This window comes from Opisthocomus hoazin, chromosome 1 (genome assembly GCF_030867145.1).
Source record: "Opisthocomus hoazin isolate bOpiHoa1 chromosome 1, bOpiHoa1.hap1, whole genome shotgun sequence".
In the NCBI taxonomy this organism is placed as follows: domain Eukaryota; kingdom Metazoa; phylum Chordata; class Aves; order Opisthocomiformes; family Opisthocomidae; genus Opisthocomus; species Opisthocomus hoazin.
The window spans coordinates 27,541,843-27,559,937 of NC_134414.1; the positions used below are offsets into that span (position 1 = coordinate 27,541,843).

General features: G+C 44.2%; 1 protein-coding gene across 9 annotated transcripts in view; it reads right to left on the bottom strand.

The window, feature by feature from the left end:
* Positions 1–5,172: 5,172 nt before the first annotated feature.
* Positions 5,173–18,095, bottom strand: part of KATNAL1 (katanin catalytic subunit A1 like 1) — a 48,640-nt gene continuing 35,717 nt past the window's right edge. For all 9 annotated transcript variants that reach the window (XM_075420090.1, XM_075420100.1, XM_075420095.1 and 6 more), the window contains 5 exons: positions 15,386–15,544; positions 13,914–14,040; positions 12,823–12,957; positions 10,360–10,486; positions 5,173–8,848 (listed from right to left, as the gene is read on the bottom strand). In XM_075420090.1, the coding sequence (XP_075276205.1) occupies positions 8,650–8,848; positions 10,360–10,486; positions 12,823–12,957; positions 13,914–14,040; positions 15,386–15,544 (747 nt within the window). In that variant the 3' untranslated portion in view covers positions 5,173–8,649. The remainder of the gene's footprint in view (positions 8,849–10,359; positions 10,487–12,822; positions 12,958–13,913; positions 14,041–15,385; positions 15,545–18,095) is intronic.

Sequence of the window (18,095 nt, forward strand, 5' to 3'; positions counted from 1 at the left end):
CCCACCTTGGCTGTAACTACCACCACCAGATACAAAGGGAATCTGCTGAACAGACTCAACAGAAGTGGGTTCATTTTTTGCATAATAAGGTTTCTGGTGCCAAACGCTTAACAGCTCCTTTTGGGAGGCTGCAGTTCGGTTTTGTTTCTGGATAACTCCAGAGGAAGGAGCACGCCCTGGAGAACCACGTACTGGCAGGGTCCTGCACAGAGCAACGGGGTACTCGTGGCAGCGGGGGCCTGAGACCGAGTGCTGGGATAACCCCTCTCTGGCTGGGCTCTGTGCACACGCAGGAGAAAGGCAGAGACAGGGGGACTGGCAGAAGGTAGACGTGATCCATCCCGTCACTCCACACTCACTCTCATCCCTGGTTACTGGTGGCCGTGCTATCCCTGGAGCTTGTTAGCTGGTCCCAAATCTCTTTTCCCCCTTTGTCTGGGCAGCATCCAAACATCCCCAGAAACACTGGGGTCTCGAACACTGTGGGTGCACCTAGCTGCATCCGCTGTGAACAGGATGCTCAAATCTTTTCTCCTGCCATACTCCGGAGAGCCCCTGCATCTTCCCCACCTTCCTTGCACATCCCACTGCCTACCGTCTTCTCGGTTATCTAATAAGCCCTAGTTGCTGTGCAACAACAACATACCTAAGCCTTCTGCCCTCCTGTAGGTTATACAACCAAATACTCGGTTTATTCGCTTGATTGCAGCAACGTACCATGATGGTACTTTCTTTTTTTCCTTGCCTTACTGGGCAACTTGCTGTGTGTAGCTTATGGACCCATTGTGTACACTTCCAGTGAGCTGTGCTAAAACAAACAAACAGGCTCAGGTGGAAAGCAAGCTTACTGAAGAGGATCCATTTTGTAGAAGAGACTGAAGGAGCTTATACAGTCTAACGAAACACAAGGTGTTGCTTTAGATGATAACTCTATAAAAGCATTCAGGGATGTAGGATAAATACCAGGGAGTAAGAACTATTCATTACAAGATGACATTAGCACAAGATCAGATGGATACAAATCAAGTGTGAACTTATTTAGATTGGAAACTACTACAAAGTTTCCAAATTGTCTGTGGGAACACAAAACATCTGGATACGCCACAGAGCTGGAAAAGGCCTCCTGGGTCACTGGCTGCGGTGGGCTCCACTCCATCTTAAAACTGATTAGTTTTTCATTTGTTCCTTTGTTTTAAAATAAATTTCCTGCTCTTCTCCCATCCACGGCCGTATTGCGCGCCCGAGGGAGTGCTTTTCCCTCCCCTCGCCATTGATTTCCCTCGCCTGCACAGGGTGGGCACACCGGGGTGCAGCCCAGCGTGCCGTCCTACCCCGCCGCCCGACCTCCTCCTCCAGCATCTCCCCGGGCAGAGCGGCTCGCTCTCACGCGGATCGCTTGGGGTTGTGTCTTGCAAAAGCACAGCTGCCTCGGTGGGTGAAGGAGGCGAGTGCAAATGGTTCCCAGCGTAAATAAATCTAAATTCCCGGGACGCAGAGAGGGAGGCTGAGCTGGCAGTGCCGCCGCTCCCCCCGAGGTGAGGCATGCGGATCCATCACGCAGGGCAGGAGCGCGTGAATCTCAGCTCCTGGGCGAGGGGGAAGGAGCCCGGTCCCCCAGCACCGTGGTAGAAATGTCTAATTAGATACAACAGAGGGATAGATATGCATACTCAGGGACCTTGCTACACAAGTATAAATTAAGGAAAGCCAAATATTTATTTTAAATGGCTGTGCCATATGCTGATGAAATGCTAATCTGCACAGAAAAAAGCACACTGTAAAATAAACTCCCCAGAAGCACCTCACGTTCACTGAGCTTCATCTTCCTGAGCAAACTAACAAGAAGAAAATAAAATCAACAGCATCCATTACAGACTCCCTTCCATACGAAATTCAGGCAAGCTTAGGGTGACATGGGCCAGTGCTTTTCGAACTATCATCTGCAGCCCCCAGGAGCACCACAGGCTATTTGTTAGTGGCCCGCAGCAGGTATTTAGAAAAGCAGACTTGTTGTGTTTAATTCACAACACAGGGATCTTCAGCCTCAGTAGGAAAAATGGTAGGGGCTGCAAATCAAAAGCAACTGAAAAACACTATTGTATGCTTTAGGACCAGGAACTGGGCGTCAGAGGGATGGTTTTGTCTCCTCTGCTGATCCCAGGACCTTGGGAGCCTGAATCCACCTCCACCTCTCTCCCCATCCTTCTACCAGGTCAACTCCCTGTAAGCATTTCGAGTATTTATTCTGGTGCACCCAAACCGAGCACACAGAGCCCCAGGACCCTACAGAAACACACCACTAGTAACAACCACTTATTCTTCTAGCCCTGCAAAAACACCCCGGCCCCAGCACATCCCCAAGTTTGAAGACATTTCAAGGTGGGAGGCAAGCTATCAGGAAGTCAGATTTGATTACTTGAAAGGCAAGTTTTGTAGTGGCCGTAACAAACCAGCCCGGGATATTGGCATGTTTTTAAGCAGCGAGGCTGGGCAACGAAACCTGTCGGCGACTCCTGCAGTTGGCTTCCTCTGTTCACTGAGCCACCTCCACCCTCTTACATACGTTCCCCTCACTGGCAAAGATGCAAAGACCACCATTTTTATCAATATGCACATTGCAGTGTTGTCAGCAGCTCCTTAAGGTTATTCCCTTTTTCTTCTCCGTTATATTTATAAACGCTGTGCAGAGTTGCTATGGTTTCTGTTACCGCCAGTCCAATTGGTATTCAGTGCAGTTCCTCTCACCTTCACCATTCCAGTGACCTTTACTTCACAAGGAAGATCTCACGCCACCAGCCCGTTCAATTAGATGTCACACAACATGCTGAGCAAGAACACCAACTGCTAAGTAAAAGAGGGCTCTGTGGAACCAATTCATCTGCAAAGGCTGTCTGAGAGACAGATAAACAATGGTAATTATTTCAAAACAAATTGGAACCAGAAAGCACAAACCAGCAGTGTAACTGCTAGACAAAAGGGAAAGCCACAAAAAGAAGAAATTTCAGCTCTCAACGTCTCGGGTACTCTGGTATCTTCCTTGAGGCAAATATTTTTCTACCTTTCTTGCTCTCCAAAGTCAAGTTCAAAAAACTCTTACTTCCAAGACAGTTTCTTTTACATCAGTTAAACAACTTATGCAAGGGACTGCTCACGAATGGGAGAAACACAGTTGTAATCTGGTAGTAAGAATTTCTCTCTTTGCCAACCTAGTATTCTAAATATTATATTTAAGCAACTTTGCACAAAGCTATGCTGCTTACTGTACAGCCAGACAGCCAAGCAGGATGCACGATGCTTTCCTCCAAAAGTAAGCATGCTGGGAATGGGCTCAGCAGCTTCATGCACCAACCAGGTCACGGGATGCCCCAAACCCTAACCTAGACACTGAACAAAAACCCCGTGGCTTCCCCCTAACTCCAAAAAAATGCTTCTACTACAACAAAGAAATCACAAATACACAAAAACCAGAAAATTGAGCTTGGACACGATATGGCATTAACTCTGCCCGTGCAGTAGGAATGGGAACATCCCCACGCTTTGCTTCTTCATTACAAAGCCAGAACTTTCCTTGTGGGGCTTCCTTGGCTGTTGAGGTAAGCATCCTTGCACTGGGGAACCAGGCTAGCCAAGACATCTAATCCCATATGCTTTTAATGCTAGCAGGGGCCTTCTAAAGAGGAGGAACATTGCCTGGATCTTTCCAAGACACCTAGGTGCAGACGTGTGTGGGAGCAGGGCACTTCAGCTGACCGACAGACAGCTCTGTATTGCACAAAAGGAGCTACTCTATTTGAGGTGCCGCACAGCCGCCTGTGCGGTGAGTGGGTCAGAAGAACAGGTCACAACCAGCACACAAAACCAGGCTGGCTTAGAAAGCAGAGAGGGTCAAATGCCCCTGTGCTGTGGGAGGCAGGAACAGCACTGGCAGCTGCAGCTCTGTTCGCTACGGTTTGCGTGGTCACCGGGCTCCAAAACGCAGGGGACTGAGGCATCCGCAGCCACGGCCGACTTTCGCACAGCGCTTTTGTGAAAACACTGAAGGTGAGCAGGGAGAAAGACCGTGTGCCACATCCTCCGCCCTGCAGCATCGCTCTGCCTTCGCTGACGCCAACACGGGTGGCTTTACGCCGTCCGCTTCATTCCGTCAGAGGGCTACTGAGACCCAGCCTGCGCTGATGGCCGTGGCCCCAGCTGCCGCTGCAGTGCAGACACCCACTTCACACCAGTGCTCTGAGCTCCCAGGCTCCACGCTGGCTCCATGGTAGCACTTCCACCTGTATGTTCATCATGTTCTTATCTGTCGCTACAGATCAGAAAAAAATCTCAGTCCACAAAATGATTCAGGGTGGTTTCTTCCAAAAACAGACAAAAAAATTTTCACTGTTTCCTCTGCTGCTTCCACCTCCTCGTGCCTGGACTGTACAGCTACGACTCTGCTCGCTTGATGGAGGACTCCTTTACAGCACACAAGCTCTTTCATCTCCACCATGATCAGAACAAATCAGTGCACCTTTGCTATTTCACAGCCTCTTTTAAACCGGGGTGAGCTGAACCTTCTATGCAAAGATTTGACCTCTCCTGAAATTCCTTGATCAGCAATTTCCCTTGCTTGCTCTTTCCTGCTTGAGGCATTATGAAACACTAGAAACTACACATACTTTCATAAGGAAGTTAGTGAGAAAATTCAAATAATCAACTTCATCCCAAGAGACTTGGGATCGCTTTCCAAGTTTGAAAGCTCTTTCCTAAGAGAACTTTTGCTCTTGAAAGTCTTCTGGTTAGCAGTCAGCTGATGATACAGCTTCTCTGGAGCCTGATTATACTTCCAGCCCAGGGGCAAGTAATAAAAAAGCCTGCCCAATGCTGTGAGGTCTGAATCAGGTGCTAACACTGAACATCTGCTGGGGCCTCTGCTCTCCTCCACCCCCCACCTCCTTCCGTGCGCTGGGCATTGGAGTGTTCCCCATTTTATAGCTTGTGGCAACAAAAGGCCAATTTAAGAGGGAAAGCATTGCTGACAGCGTTATTCAAAAAAAGCAGACTCTGCTTTAACTGCTCTCCATCTAGGGCTTTGGTGAGTCCAACACCACCATGACATGCTGAAAAGATCAGCATTGTATGGCACCCTTTGGAAACAGTTACCAGCAAAGCACTCGCAGCCCGACCCAGGCGAGACAGACTCCACACGTATGTTTATTACTTCATACAACCAGATTGCTTATTGTACAAAAATTAACAGTGCCACCCAGGAGGGCCTTCACAGATGTTCAGAAAGAGACAAGTAAACACAGCTTTAAAACATGTTTTTTATGTAATTTGGGTACAAACTACTGAAGCAGCAGACGTTGTGTGTGTATATATACGCATACACACGGGCGCACGCATACCTCCACGGAGACGTAGACTGAATAAATTGTTGCAGCAGGCTGTGATATGCTCGTACGTTGCTCTCCGAGGAATCCTACGTCCCTACACAAGGGTTTCCCCCCACGGGACACAAACCAGACTTAGGATGAGCCGTAAGCTCATCCTTAGGGCCTCGAGCTGCTGCCTCTGCTGGCCCAGCCTCCCATCCGTGGTTGCTCCTTGCTGCACCCCGCTGCTGGCTCCCCTCTTGAGTTAATAACCCAATCTCCAAGCCCACCCAGGTGAGCGCACCAGTGTGACTTGGTAGAGATGTCCGGGTCAGCATCCCTGCCCTGAGAAGTCTCAACAGGGAAGGGATGGTCTCTGCCTTCCAGGGTGCCTGATCTAGTCGGGCCCAAGTCACGGGTGTAATGCTTGGGCACAACCATCGTACATATAAACTTCTACAGCCTGGAAACTTTCACTCTTCTGTTCTGCAGCAGTAAAAGATGAATGGACCTGCACAAGAAAAACAGACTTGGGGTAGAAATGACCTTCAGAGAAAAAGACCGCCGCACCTGAATAATTCTTACTAGAGGGAATGCCCAGTACAGTGAATTTTGCTTAACATTCAAGAAGGAAGTTTAATGCCTTAAGGTAGAAGGTTCATGAAAGAGCTAAGGAATGACATTTTTGCTAAATGCTGTGCTTTCATCAGCAGGAATGGCACTGGTGCTTGCAATATGAAGCTGAGATAACTGGTACTTAGACCTTTCTAAGCAGCAAGTGCTGAATCCCAGCACTGCTCTTGGGCAGCTGAACAGGGTAAGTTATTGGCATTCATGTCTATTCCCTTCTAGATCTTTGCTTGTGTAGACTAAGCTCCTCGGGCAGCAATGGTCTCTCTAGTCAGAGACCCTGAAGCGTTAATCTGGCATTGGACACAAAGTATTTGCGTAGCTTTACTAATTCCTACTGCAGTAAAACAAACAAAACGAAAAAGAGTAACGGCTGCAGCCTACAGCTTTCATACGGAAGAAATGACACACTGTAGCAATGTTTTCAGAGCTTTCTCTCTGTAAAGATCCGGTTATTCCCTGGTAGGAACAGACTAGCCCTGGCAGGAATTTATCCAAAATTTATAAAGAGTCAACACAGCTTCTGCTTGCTCATCTTCCAATGCAGAGAGAACTGTTCATTTTGGTCTGACAGCCACAGGTATTGTGAATCCTAAGGGCTCTACTGTGCCGTTGGTGCAAACTGGTCAGGAAAGGAGCATCGATTCTCCCTGCAGGTGAAGAGGGTAAAAGCTGGTGTTCTTTCAGCACTAACCGCCTTGTCCACAAGTGTGGCAGGGCCCAACGCTAGGCAGCAGAGATGTTCTGTCCTTGGAAAGATAGGAACAGCAGCTGTGTCTCAACCAGTCTGGGGGCCCCAGAAGACATTTTTCCAGACTGCCACATGGAAACACGCTTCTAAAGCCCTGACGGTGTTTCACGTCAAATGTAAGACTGACAGAATCTCCATGGTGTTTCTTCATGCAAATTGGGGTAGCCCTTTAAAATGACAGAATCAATCCGAGACATGGTCTTCACATACAAAGAAGGCAAAAGGAATACTGACAGACAAAGCAGCAGTGGTAAAACAGCTTCAGAAGTCGCTCATGTAATCAGATAGATGCTGCAGAGCTGTCACGCATCTATCCTGACAGTCCTTGCTATTGAACAGTAAACACACTTGAGCAGCACTTGCCTTAGCGGTTCACATTCACGGCCCAAGAGACCAGTGTGTCTGATATTATTGGGAACTTCCAAGAACTAGCAAAAAGGAGCAAATAAGCATATACTCCCATTCAAGAGGAGGTGTTCTCTGTTTCCTACTCCACTTTGCCACATCTGGCTCTGCCACTAGAAGTCTCAGCAGAGAGTGGAAGGGCAGAACACCTACCGAACCGCACAGCAGCTCACATCCAAGATACTTTGGCCCTAGCTCACAAAATCACCAAAAATTTGAGAGCTGGCATATTCCTCTGTAAATTTGACCTCTCCTTCTCATTCCTAGCACAGGAAACCTTTGTGTGTCAGACTCGCAGCCCAAGTCTGTGAAAAGCTCATGTAGTCAGCATGACAGTTCTATTCTAGCGAGAGGATTTCTCACGCTAGAGTTTATAACCCAACCCTTCTCATTCTGCACTTGTATGTGGGAAGGGAAGAAAGACTTAAGAATATAAAAGCAATTGTACAGATTATTTTCCCGAAATCAATAAAATTTATATGTTTTTAAGAAATCTTCATTAAAAAAACATCAAGCATGAACAGTCCTGCAACAAACAAGTGCAAATCCCACTGTCTAGCAAAGCTAGGAAAGAGCTCATGCCTAATCAGAAGAAGTGCAAGTCCACAGCCACGTGCTTTAAGGACAGCCTTGTGTTTTAAAGACAGCATTGATAATAGTGTCTTTACTGTATTAAACTCTTGTTAATTAAATAATATTAATGATATCATCTAGACAGCACAGACAAAGTATAGGATGATACATAAGCATAAAAGTGCAAGATGTAACTTAAGTCAAAGTGTCTAGTGGTCAAACTTTGAAGTGTCTACTGGTCAACTGGTACAAACTATGTTCAGAGATCAAACATAAACTGAACAGACAACAGTCAAGGCCCTTTTCCTCTCATTTCCATCAGAAGTCATCACAGGTAACATCAATCCAGTCTGAAGTGACATCAATTCCAAATGGGTGTACATGAGAGGAGAGCCAAGCCCATGTCTCGATGGAAAACCGATCTTCATTTCCTCTGTGTAATGCCAGTTAATCCACAGGCTTTGCTCCAAATATCCGAGCAGAGAGAGAACAGTAACTTTGATGCCACATTCAAGGGAGGCAGAGTCAGCAGCTCAACAGAAATGTAGCAATTAAGAGCAGGGGTACAGCAAGCCCTTGTTAGCTCCTCTGGAGTCACATCTCCCAGCTGATTTACTGATTCCAGCCATGAAAAATGTCTATGATGAGGTTAAGTAATACTGCTCTTCACTGGAAAAATAAAAAGATTATCCTTTTCCCTTCCTGTTTGTCTTATTTTACTATTTCAGAGATAAAATATCTTTTACAATATCAGCTCATTATTGTGTTCATTCCCTTTACAGGCAAATGGATATTAAAAGATCTTGTCACCAGAAGGGGGTGGGATGGGGGCAGAGGCAAACCTTTTATTAAACATTTAAAAAGATTTTTAACTCATTTTGCAAGTGAAAACAACAAAAGCCATAAAACTCTAGCAAAGGAGAGCTGTCACTGAAATTAAGCAGATCCAAACTCTGCCATCCACTTTTCATACTTCTCCAGGTCTGCAGCAGAAACAGATTTGGAGATTTTCTTCAGAGCCAGCTCAAAGTCCCCCTTGGTAACCGGCATCTGAAGCTCCTCTTTAGAAAGTGCACGAATCTCTTCTGGAGTTAAGCCGTTAATACGTCGTCTCATTGCCATTAAAGAGGCATCCCTGGAAATACAGGACAATGTATGGGAGCTAATTGCTAGCAGCATGTGCTATAAGCCTATGAATTTTGATTGTATTCTCTTGCTATAAACCACTGGCAGGAACACTTAAGGGAGCATTTATTTACCATAGAAGATGCAGTTCACATCTTTCTTAGCTTTCACGTTCCCAGATCACTACATTAATTCAACGTAAAGAATGCATTGGCACCAAAACCCATTTAAGCATATGGTAAATGTGCAGACATAATTAAAACTATAAAACTGAAAACCTTTTACAATGATTCATAGAGATGATATTTTACAACTTCAGTGCAGGAAGGGGCAGGGTAGGAGAGGAACTGCACTCAAAGACTTTTTTTTTTTTTTTTCAAAGTAGTCTGGATGTTGCACCCCTATTCTCTTAGTTTTCAGCCTTCTCCCCTCTGTATAGCCCAAAAGGACAGTCAGCAAGCATTCAGAGCACAGCCCAGCTCTGTTGCCTGCTCGCACATAGCACCTGAACCTGCACAGGGCAGAGCAGGAGGCACCAGACGCCATCATTAAGCGGCCCTGCAGGGCTGAGGCCATTGGCACCTGTGGATCCTCATGCACTGCCTGCTCCCCTACTCCTCCCCAGCTCGGATGCTGCCAGCATGGCCCACTGGCACGGAGACGCTCATTTCTCACACCATGGCCCACATGCAGTCCGAAATTACATTTTCTCTTTCCCCACGTTTTCCCCAGCAAGGGATAACAGGCCTCAGGGAGAAGAGGTAATTTAACTATTGCACTGTGTGACACACACCAAGTTTTCAAAACCATGGAATCATTTCACAATTTCAGCAAAGCAGCAGGGAGGAAAAAAAAAATCCCAACCACATTCTTAAAGGATTAGTTTCTCTTGGCAGGGATCCTAATGTTACAAGGGACATAGACTTCCTTCCAATAAGTTTTTTCAAATACCTATCCTCCACCAGAAAAGGCTAATTTGTCAAAAAATTAAACAAATTGCGGGAACAGGATGGAAATAAATTCAACACTAATGCTATAAACTATCTGTATCACCCTTGCACCTAGAATATTCAGGCAGAAACCAAGACTGTGCTGCACTGGAGGCAAACATACAGCATCTAGAAGCCCCAAAGAAGTATTCTGTGAACAGTTCCTTTGCATCACAAAATTCCAGCTCTTAAAGTCACGGGATTTAAAAAAAAATTAAATTCCAAACCTGTTTTGCACCTCATTAACAACTGCAGACAAATGCAGTAAATGCAGCCAATGGCAACATGAGATCTGCTCAGAGAATTTTTTCTCTTCAGATCCGAGAAAACATGAACACATCTCCCAGAAAGACTCTGTGGTCTTTAGACCGCTCCACATGACAGTAACACATGGTTCCAGTAAATGGATTTGGGCCTCAAACATAGTCACTGTCAGCATGGCTTCAGCTGTGGTGGGTATTGCCTTTTATCACATATTGCAAACGATGACTTTCCATGGAGTTTTATTTGCATATTAAGGGGAATGAGATACCTGCAAACATTAGTGATGTCAGCACCAGAATAGCCTTCAATCTTCTCAGCAATTTCTTCAAGGCTGATATCAGGATCCAGTTCTACTTCCCGAAGATTAATCTTAAGTAGTTCTGCTCTGCCTTTCGCTAGAACATAAGAATACTTGTTTGAAGACTTGCAAGAGTAACATTAAAAAAAAAGATATAAACTCAACTTAGATTTTTCAGTGAAAAGTACAAACAAAAGGGTTTAATATAAGGAAAGAGACAGAACAAATCACAGTAAAGCGTGCAATCAAATACAGTAAAGCATATGGTTAAAAGCAGTATATTAAAACAGCATGCTCTAGAGACATTTTCCAAAGTCATACGTCATTAAAAAAGTCTGTTATGTCTCAGGTGACAAAGCATTTGGTCACATACTACCCAAGGGCACAAAAGCACAATCCTACAAATGTCTGCTTCTTCTCACATCCCTTTGGATTCACTCGCTGTTCAAATGTTTGATTTCATATTATTCACACAGTTTCATCAGGACCACAATGAGGATTCTATTAACAGAGCTTCAGACAGCACAAACCCCTTAACAATAGGTTGAACTTTAAGCATATGTCTAAGCACTTTACTCAGCTGGGACCCAAGAAAGCTGCTGAAGCCTGACAGAAAACAGATACATTAATACAGTAAACATATATTAATGTATTTACAGTACAAATGTCCTGGTACCCCACTTTCAGACCTAGATGCAGTGTGCACACAGTGATAACCAGCTGCATAAATGAGCACTTACGCAGCCAATTAACCATTTTTCTTGTAGAGGGCATGTGCATATGTGCATTTGGGTACACATGTTAAGCAGCCTAGACTTCTAAGAGAGAATTCACATTTGACAGCTTAGGCCTCAGTGTAACTCTGCGCAAGGGTGGTAAAGAAGAGGACAAATGCTTTTGTGGCTTTTACTGTACAGAAAAATATACCAGCTCAGCATCTTTATTTCCACAGTGACAAATTTTTATGACCTAGAAAAGAGGACAACCGCAGCAGAAGCAGTAGCAGTATGAAAGGCTAAAAGTCTTAAGGAAATGTCCACGCTTACATTTTATTTACTGATGTCCCTAATTAATATTTTTTTAAATTTTGGGGGAAGGGGAAAAATAAAAGAAATTAGAAAGCTTGTCTAAAGCTGCTGGTTTTGTGTGCTTTGCAGAACTGTCAAGAATATAGAATTATCAAACACACGCAAGTGGCAGTAGCTATAAAATGGAGAGTTATTATTTACAGAGCACAAGGTACATACAGCACACCTGCAGAGAGCGTCCTGTACCAGAGAGCATTCTTCTAATCTTTGCTATGGGGCTAAGCAAGTCCTTGCAGTATTTTGAAAATGCAACACAGTAGAATATACAGTTGCATCAAATTCCACAATAAACAGGTGTATATCTGACATATCGTACCACTTTTTCAATTAAAATGCCTGACCTCATCAAATCACACAGCACAGTTATAAATGCATCATTTAGACTTGCCCGGAACAGCTCAACATTCTTGTTTACAGAATAGACGCAACAGAACATAAGATTAGAAATAAAAATGGAGCACATATCGTATGTTGTCCAGGGTGTAATACACTCTGTCAAAAAACAATCTGGTTTAATTAGAAACAAAAGCAACAGCTGATAGGATTTTAAACTAATTGGTCATAAAGACAGGCATCCTGTTAGGAGCTGTTACCGCCTGTGAGCTGCAAAGACAAGCTGTAGATCTATTAAGTGTCCTTATACCTGCTAAACTCAATCACTGCTGCTGTCACCATGAACACGCATCTTGTTACCTTGAGTGCTCATGCAGGGAGATGAGGCATCCACTGTACCAAGAAGGAACGAAGCTATGCAAACTTCAAGTGATACGAATCTCAAAATTAATAGGACAGGTGAATGACAGCTAGGAAAGACAATACAAGCCAAGACGTCTTAGGGCAGGGAAGCAATCAGCCTGCTGCATTCTGAGTGACTCGAAGCACAGTCATAAAGGCGAGCAAGCAGTGATTTACAAGGAACTAAGCCTGTAAGTGAAAATTCATGGATCCACTTCTTTGCATTTGTCTGCAAGGGCACGGAGTGCATTTGCAATGTTTCTGAACATGTCCAAAGGCTGCCTTTGATGATCACTCAAGGACTGACTGTTAAACATTTAAAATAATTCCAGCCTCATTAAAACTAACTCTCTTTCAAATTGTAAGAACCCTTCAATGGGCTTGCAATGAAATGCCACAGCTCTTTGTTTTTAAGCCCTCAAGCAAGTAGTATTTTTTTCTTTCTCTCACTCCCTTTAAAAATAAAGCGGCCCAGCCAAATGATTAACCCCTGAATTTCACTGCTCATCACAAAAACGTCAAGATTTCTCCCAAACCCAACAGTCCTGCAGTAATCCTAAGCTTGTCTTGCAAAGGCCATCTTAAAGGAAAATGCTCATAGCAAACATACCTGTGGGCAAAGGTATATAAATCCTCTTCTCCAGTCTCCGTCGGAGAGCTTCATCGATATCCCATGGAAAATTTGTTGCAGCTAATACCATAACCATCTTGGAAGGGTCATCATTTTCCAGAGCACCGCCTACCCCTGCAAGCACAACAGTTTAAAGCAATTTCACTCCACAGCTCTTATTGATTGAGATGCTTGCTAAGAAGCACTGCACAAACATTGCAAAAGCCTGGGGAAAGCTAAGCCATAGCTCTATATGGTCCTCATGCCCCTTGCCAAACTCCCCATGGCTTAGATGTGACAAGACCATCATCATCACAGAAAAGGGGACAGTTCATTGTTTTGCTGAGTCAGGGGAGGGCTTTCTCTGACAGTGCTAATAACAGTCATATGTGAGTGTAGCCCTACTAGTCCCACTGAAAGTGCTATCTCTGTCAAATCTGGCCATAGAAGAAACAGGAATCACTTCTCGGCCTGAGGACTGCAAAGAAATTATCACTTTGGGGCAAGAAGTTGCCTAGCCTGAGTTTACCACAATGAACCTGGACATCTGAGGACATAACAAATAGCAGTTAAAAAATAGCTGCAGTACAGAGGTGGTTAGCAAACCACTACACCATACAGTATTCCTTAGATGGAAGTGCATCCTTGTTATGTGTACCTGCACAGAAGACGTACTATAATCCAACTAAAAGGATAATATTAGCTGCCACCACAGAATACAGCAAAATCAGATCTCACAATGGGGTTCCCGAGCTGGAGACTAGCGAAGGGAGCAAATTTGATTAAATTGTATCAAAATTAAAGACCTGTATTAAACTGCACAAATCCCCATTATCTGCTTCTCCTAGAGTCAGCGTCTCTTAAATATGAGATTTTAATTTATCATCAAAACGGCCATTTTAGAAAAAATTAAGCAGAACATCCTTTTCAGTCATCTGCCTTTGAACACTCCAAAAATACACTACTCTCAAATTCTGCCTTATTTCTCCCCCATCCATGGAGCCAGGTTTTCCAGATTGCTGAAGTTCTTACATTCCCACCTGTAACAAAACATTGCCCCAGCCCCAAACTCGGATCTAAACACGTGTTACCGTCCATTTGCACAAGCAGCTCTGACTTGACTCTGCGACTCGCCTCGTGCTCATCGGATGTGCCTCTGCGGCTGCAGATGGAATCTATCTCATCAATGAAGATTGTTGTTGGAGCATAAAACCTCGCCTTCATTCAAATGAAAACATCACTATTAAGGCTGCAGCAGCAAGCACAGGCCCTCACCAGACCACGACCCAGTCCGACTAGACATACTACGTACATATCTTCCCTGCCTGTCACAAGAAAATAATTCAGAATCTTGATTTACAAACTGTTTGGCATATGGTTAAGTTTAAATTGTACTCCTCAAGTCAGGGGTCTTTCAGTGTTGGTTGGTTTTCCCCTCACTACAAGAAAGATGTTGAGTTGCTGGAGCATGGCCAGAGAAGGGCAACGAAGCTGGTGAGGGGTCTAGAGAACAAGTCTTATGAGAAGCATCTGAAGGAACTGGGGCTGTTTACTCTGGAGAAGAGGAGGCTGACGGGAGACCTTATCGCTCTCTACAACTACCTGAAAGGAGGTTGTAGTGAGGCAGGTGTTGGTCTCTTCTCCCAGGTAACTAGTGATAGGGCGAGAAGCAATGGCCTCAAGTTGCATCAGGGGAGGTTTAGATAGGATACTAGGAAAAATTTCTTTACTGAAAGAGTGGTCAGGCATCGGAACAGGCTGCCCAGGGAGGTGGTTGAGTCACCATCCCTGGAGGTGTTCAAAAAACATGTAGATGTGGCACTTCAGGATATGGTTTAGTAGGAATAGTGGTGTTGGGTGGATGGTTGGATTTGATGATCTTAGAGGTCTTTTCCAGCCTATGATTCTATGCTTCCTCAGCAACTAGTCTTGCACAGAGCAAAAAGGAACACAATCAAAATACAGGCAGTTTTTCATGTCCAGGTTTTTCTGCAGTGAGGGGAAAGCCATGGGGACAGAATGCAGCTCAGCCTGTCTCAACAGAGACAGGTTTTAACTGAGAGCATGGCAGAAATGTAGCAAGGATCCAAAGGAGGTGAATGACCGTTCAGCATAAGCCCACGTGGGCATGTCCTTCACACACCCTGCATGACGGATCGCAACCAAAGCTTGACTGAGAGGCTTGTGTCCATCGTTCACAACAGAAACAGAACTAAACCATGTATTGCTTCTAGAATAACAGGTCTGAATCCCTTCCAATTTCACATCTACTCCCCATGGGCCTATCCCATAACTGAGTAAGAACTGAATTTCTGTCAAGGTCACAACTATGTCTAGTCTAGAAAATGCTATCCTAAACATGGGTGATGAACCATTTAGTTCTCAATCCTCAACGACATACCAGTAAAGGACAGAAACACAGAGACTGTGCTTTTCTAGCTGGTTGAGGGGGTGTCAGTGCAATGAACACCATGCTTCCAACATGCTACTAGAGGGACAGGAAACCAAGGGAGATGTCCCTTCTCACCTTAGCAATCCCCAGATCGCATCATTGAGGACATACCATTTCAAACAAGAGGCGAACCAGCTTCTCAGACTCGCCCCTGTATTTAGACGTCAGAGTAGAGGAAGACACGTTGAAGAATGTCGTTCCACATTCTGTAGCAACAGCTTTCGCTAGCATTGTTTTGCCAGTGCCTGGAGGACCAACCATCAGCACGCCCTGAAAGGTGAAAACATAGGTCATGAAGAACAAATAAAGAAACCTTGCAACTGGTACTCTACACTACGTCTCAATACGATCCAAGATGTCTTAGTTGTTTAGTAACATAGTTGCCATCAATCGAAAACAGAAGACAAGAATCCTACTTTCAAGAACAGCATGGAAGTGCTTTGGGATTTGTTCTTCTTACCACTCCAGCGGAGTATGAATCACAAAAGCCAGTAACTGCTGCTGCACCTATCACCTGGGAAGTGGACAACAGATTTACAGTCTTGCTCTGAATCAGACAGAGCCTGGACTTGAGCTTTGGCCTTTCCCAGCTCACAAGGGGCTGCACATGCAGATGAAGGGAGTGAATTCTTCGTTTTGGAACAAAGGCCCCTTCATGAGAAAGCTTCACAGAAGCCAAAATACTTCTGTAGAAAGTTGTGTTCCCTCAGTAGAGCATTTTTCTGTAGAAAAACATTTTGCCAAAAAATTCTGATGATGCGTACATAAGAATCTGGCTGATATTTACATTTGAGTATGAATGAGAGCATTCACTGAAAACAAGGGTTTGTCATACAGTTTAATCTGTCCATCTCACTACTTCGGTGGCCATACTACTGCATCTTAGCAGATCCTGGATGAAACACCATCCTTGCCACACTGTTGGATGGCAGAAGAGAACTGCTATTTCTGTTTCACAGGTAAGCAACTGTGGCTCATGTGGACTACTGCTCAGACCCATAAAAAGCCTAGTATGAACGTCAGTGATTATTGAAAAAGCTTTAAACTAGAAAACTGAACTAAAATTGTTAAGTTCCAGGTTGGCATCCCCATCATCAGATTGTCTTTCCATCTGCAGTCTATCTGAAAGAGAGAATAAGCAGCACACATCTTTGCAGCTGAGCACATTTACCCATCATTACGCAAGCAGGTTTTTAGCTAGATACACAGTGCTCTCAGGACCCATGTTAAGATTGTAGCACTGAGACCAGTTAATCACTCTTGATAATGTGTCTAAATACAGTTATCTTTATGGATAGTCTTCCCAACCCTTTCAGCAGCAGTGCTGGAGAGGGACAACACACTGTTCCATTCCTGCACAGCACTAGAACAAGGCACAGTGATTTTGAGCATGACACTATGAAATTGTAATGCTTAAGGAGCTTGGGTTTTTTCCCTCTCAACTGCAAGATCTTATTACATGCTAACAAGAGTTTCCTAAAGTAAAGTTGTACTGTGTTGCAAGGGTAATCAAATTAGCTAGAATTAGAATTGCACATCATAATGTGCTTTGCAATTAATAACTTACATAAAATGCTACCGCAATAAAATATCTCTTAAATGCAAGCCACACAGCAAATTACATTTCCTCTGTTCCTCACAAAAATTTACTTCAAAAAGCACAAAGAATGACATGGAAGAGATCTATAAAAACAAATCAACCGGGAACGCAATTATTCAAAAATGTACTATTCAAAAGCAATAGCCTTTCTGTACTCCATTTTCCATTAACTCTTAATACCTTTATTGCCATTTAACACTTAGCTAATGCAAGCTTAACATACATTCATTGGTAAATTAAGTTAGAAATGTTCACACTCCACCCATACAGCTAACAGCCCAATGTCACTCCTCAGGCTGCCCAAGGTTGCCTAAGCTCCAGAGCAGTAAGCATGAAAAGTAAATGGACTCTTTTTCTCCCCATGAACATTCAGACATATACTGTGATTTGAGTTGCTGCATAGTCATACTGAGATTATAATACTATTGCAAGTACAACCCTGCAGTGACTGGGTGAAAATTACTCAGCCTGTGAAATGCAGGTCAGAGATGACTTACTGTTCTCTCCCAGTTTCAGACGTGTTTATTTAATACTTTAAAACAAGCTCCACCTCAACTCAAATCACACTTGACCCCTGTGGTTGACGAACTGTGTTTACTGCAGGACCTGGTGATACAAGGAACTAACGTCATTTTTTGGATACTGCTTTGGTTCTCCATTATTATGGAAGGTCAAATTCTGGCTTCAGCTACACATGCCACTCACTGCTGAAATCGAAGCCCGTCGCTTTGCACCTCCTTCGTAACTATTACAGTGCACGTCACCTAGCACATGATACTGGTGGCATTATACACGTGCATACCACAGGTGCAAAGTAGCCACACCAGGTGTAAAGCCAGGGGAAAACCAAGCTCTCTGGGGATAAAGACAATAGAAATATCAGTTAAAAAAAAGAAAAAAAAAAAGATCTTGAGTTCTCAGCAAAACAAGATGTGCATGGTTTCAAACAGAAACACATAGGATCAAATTGCTCTTTCTCTCTGCAAACTAGCAGGCTGCCACTTACTCACTAGTAAAAATCCTTGACGAACACAAAGGCTTCTTTATTCTTTCTCTAAGGCTCTGTTAATCCAAAGTATTCCAATAAGAAGCTGAAATGCACCGCAGGGAGTGTGTGTTTTGATGAAATCACTGCAGGGTTACTTCTTGTTGTTGTAACAATCACTAGCCGAGCAGTGGGAAGCGCAGCGAGCAACCAGGCCTTCCTGGCACAAAACAATT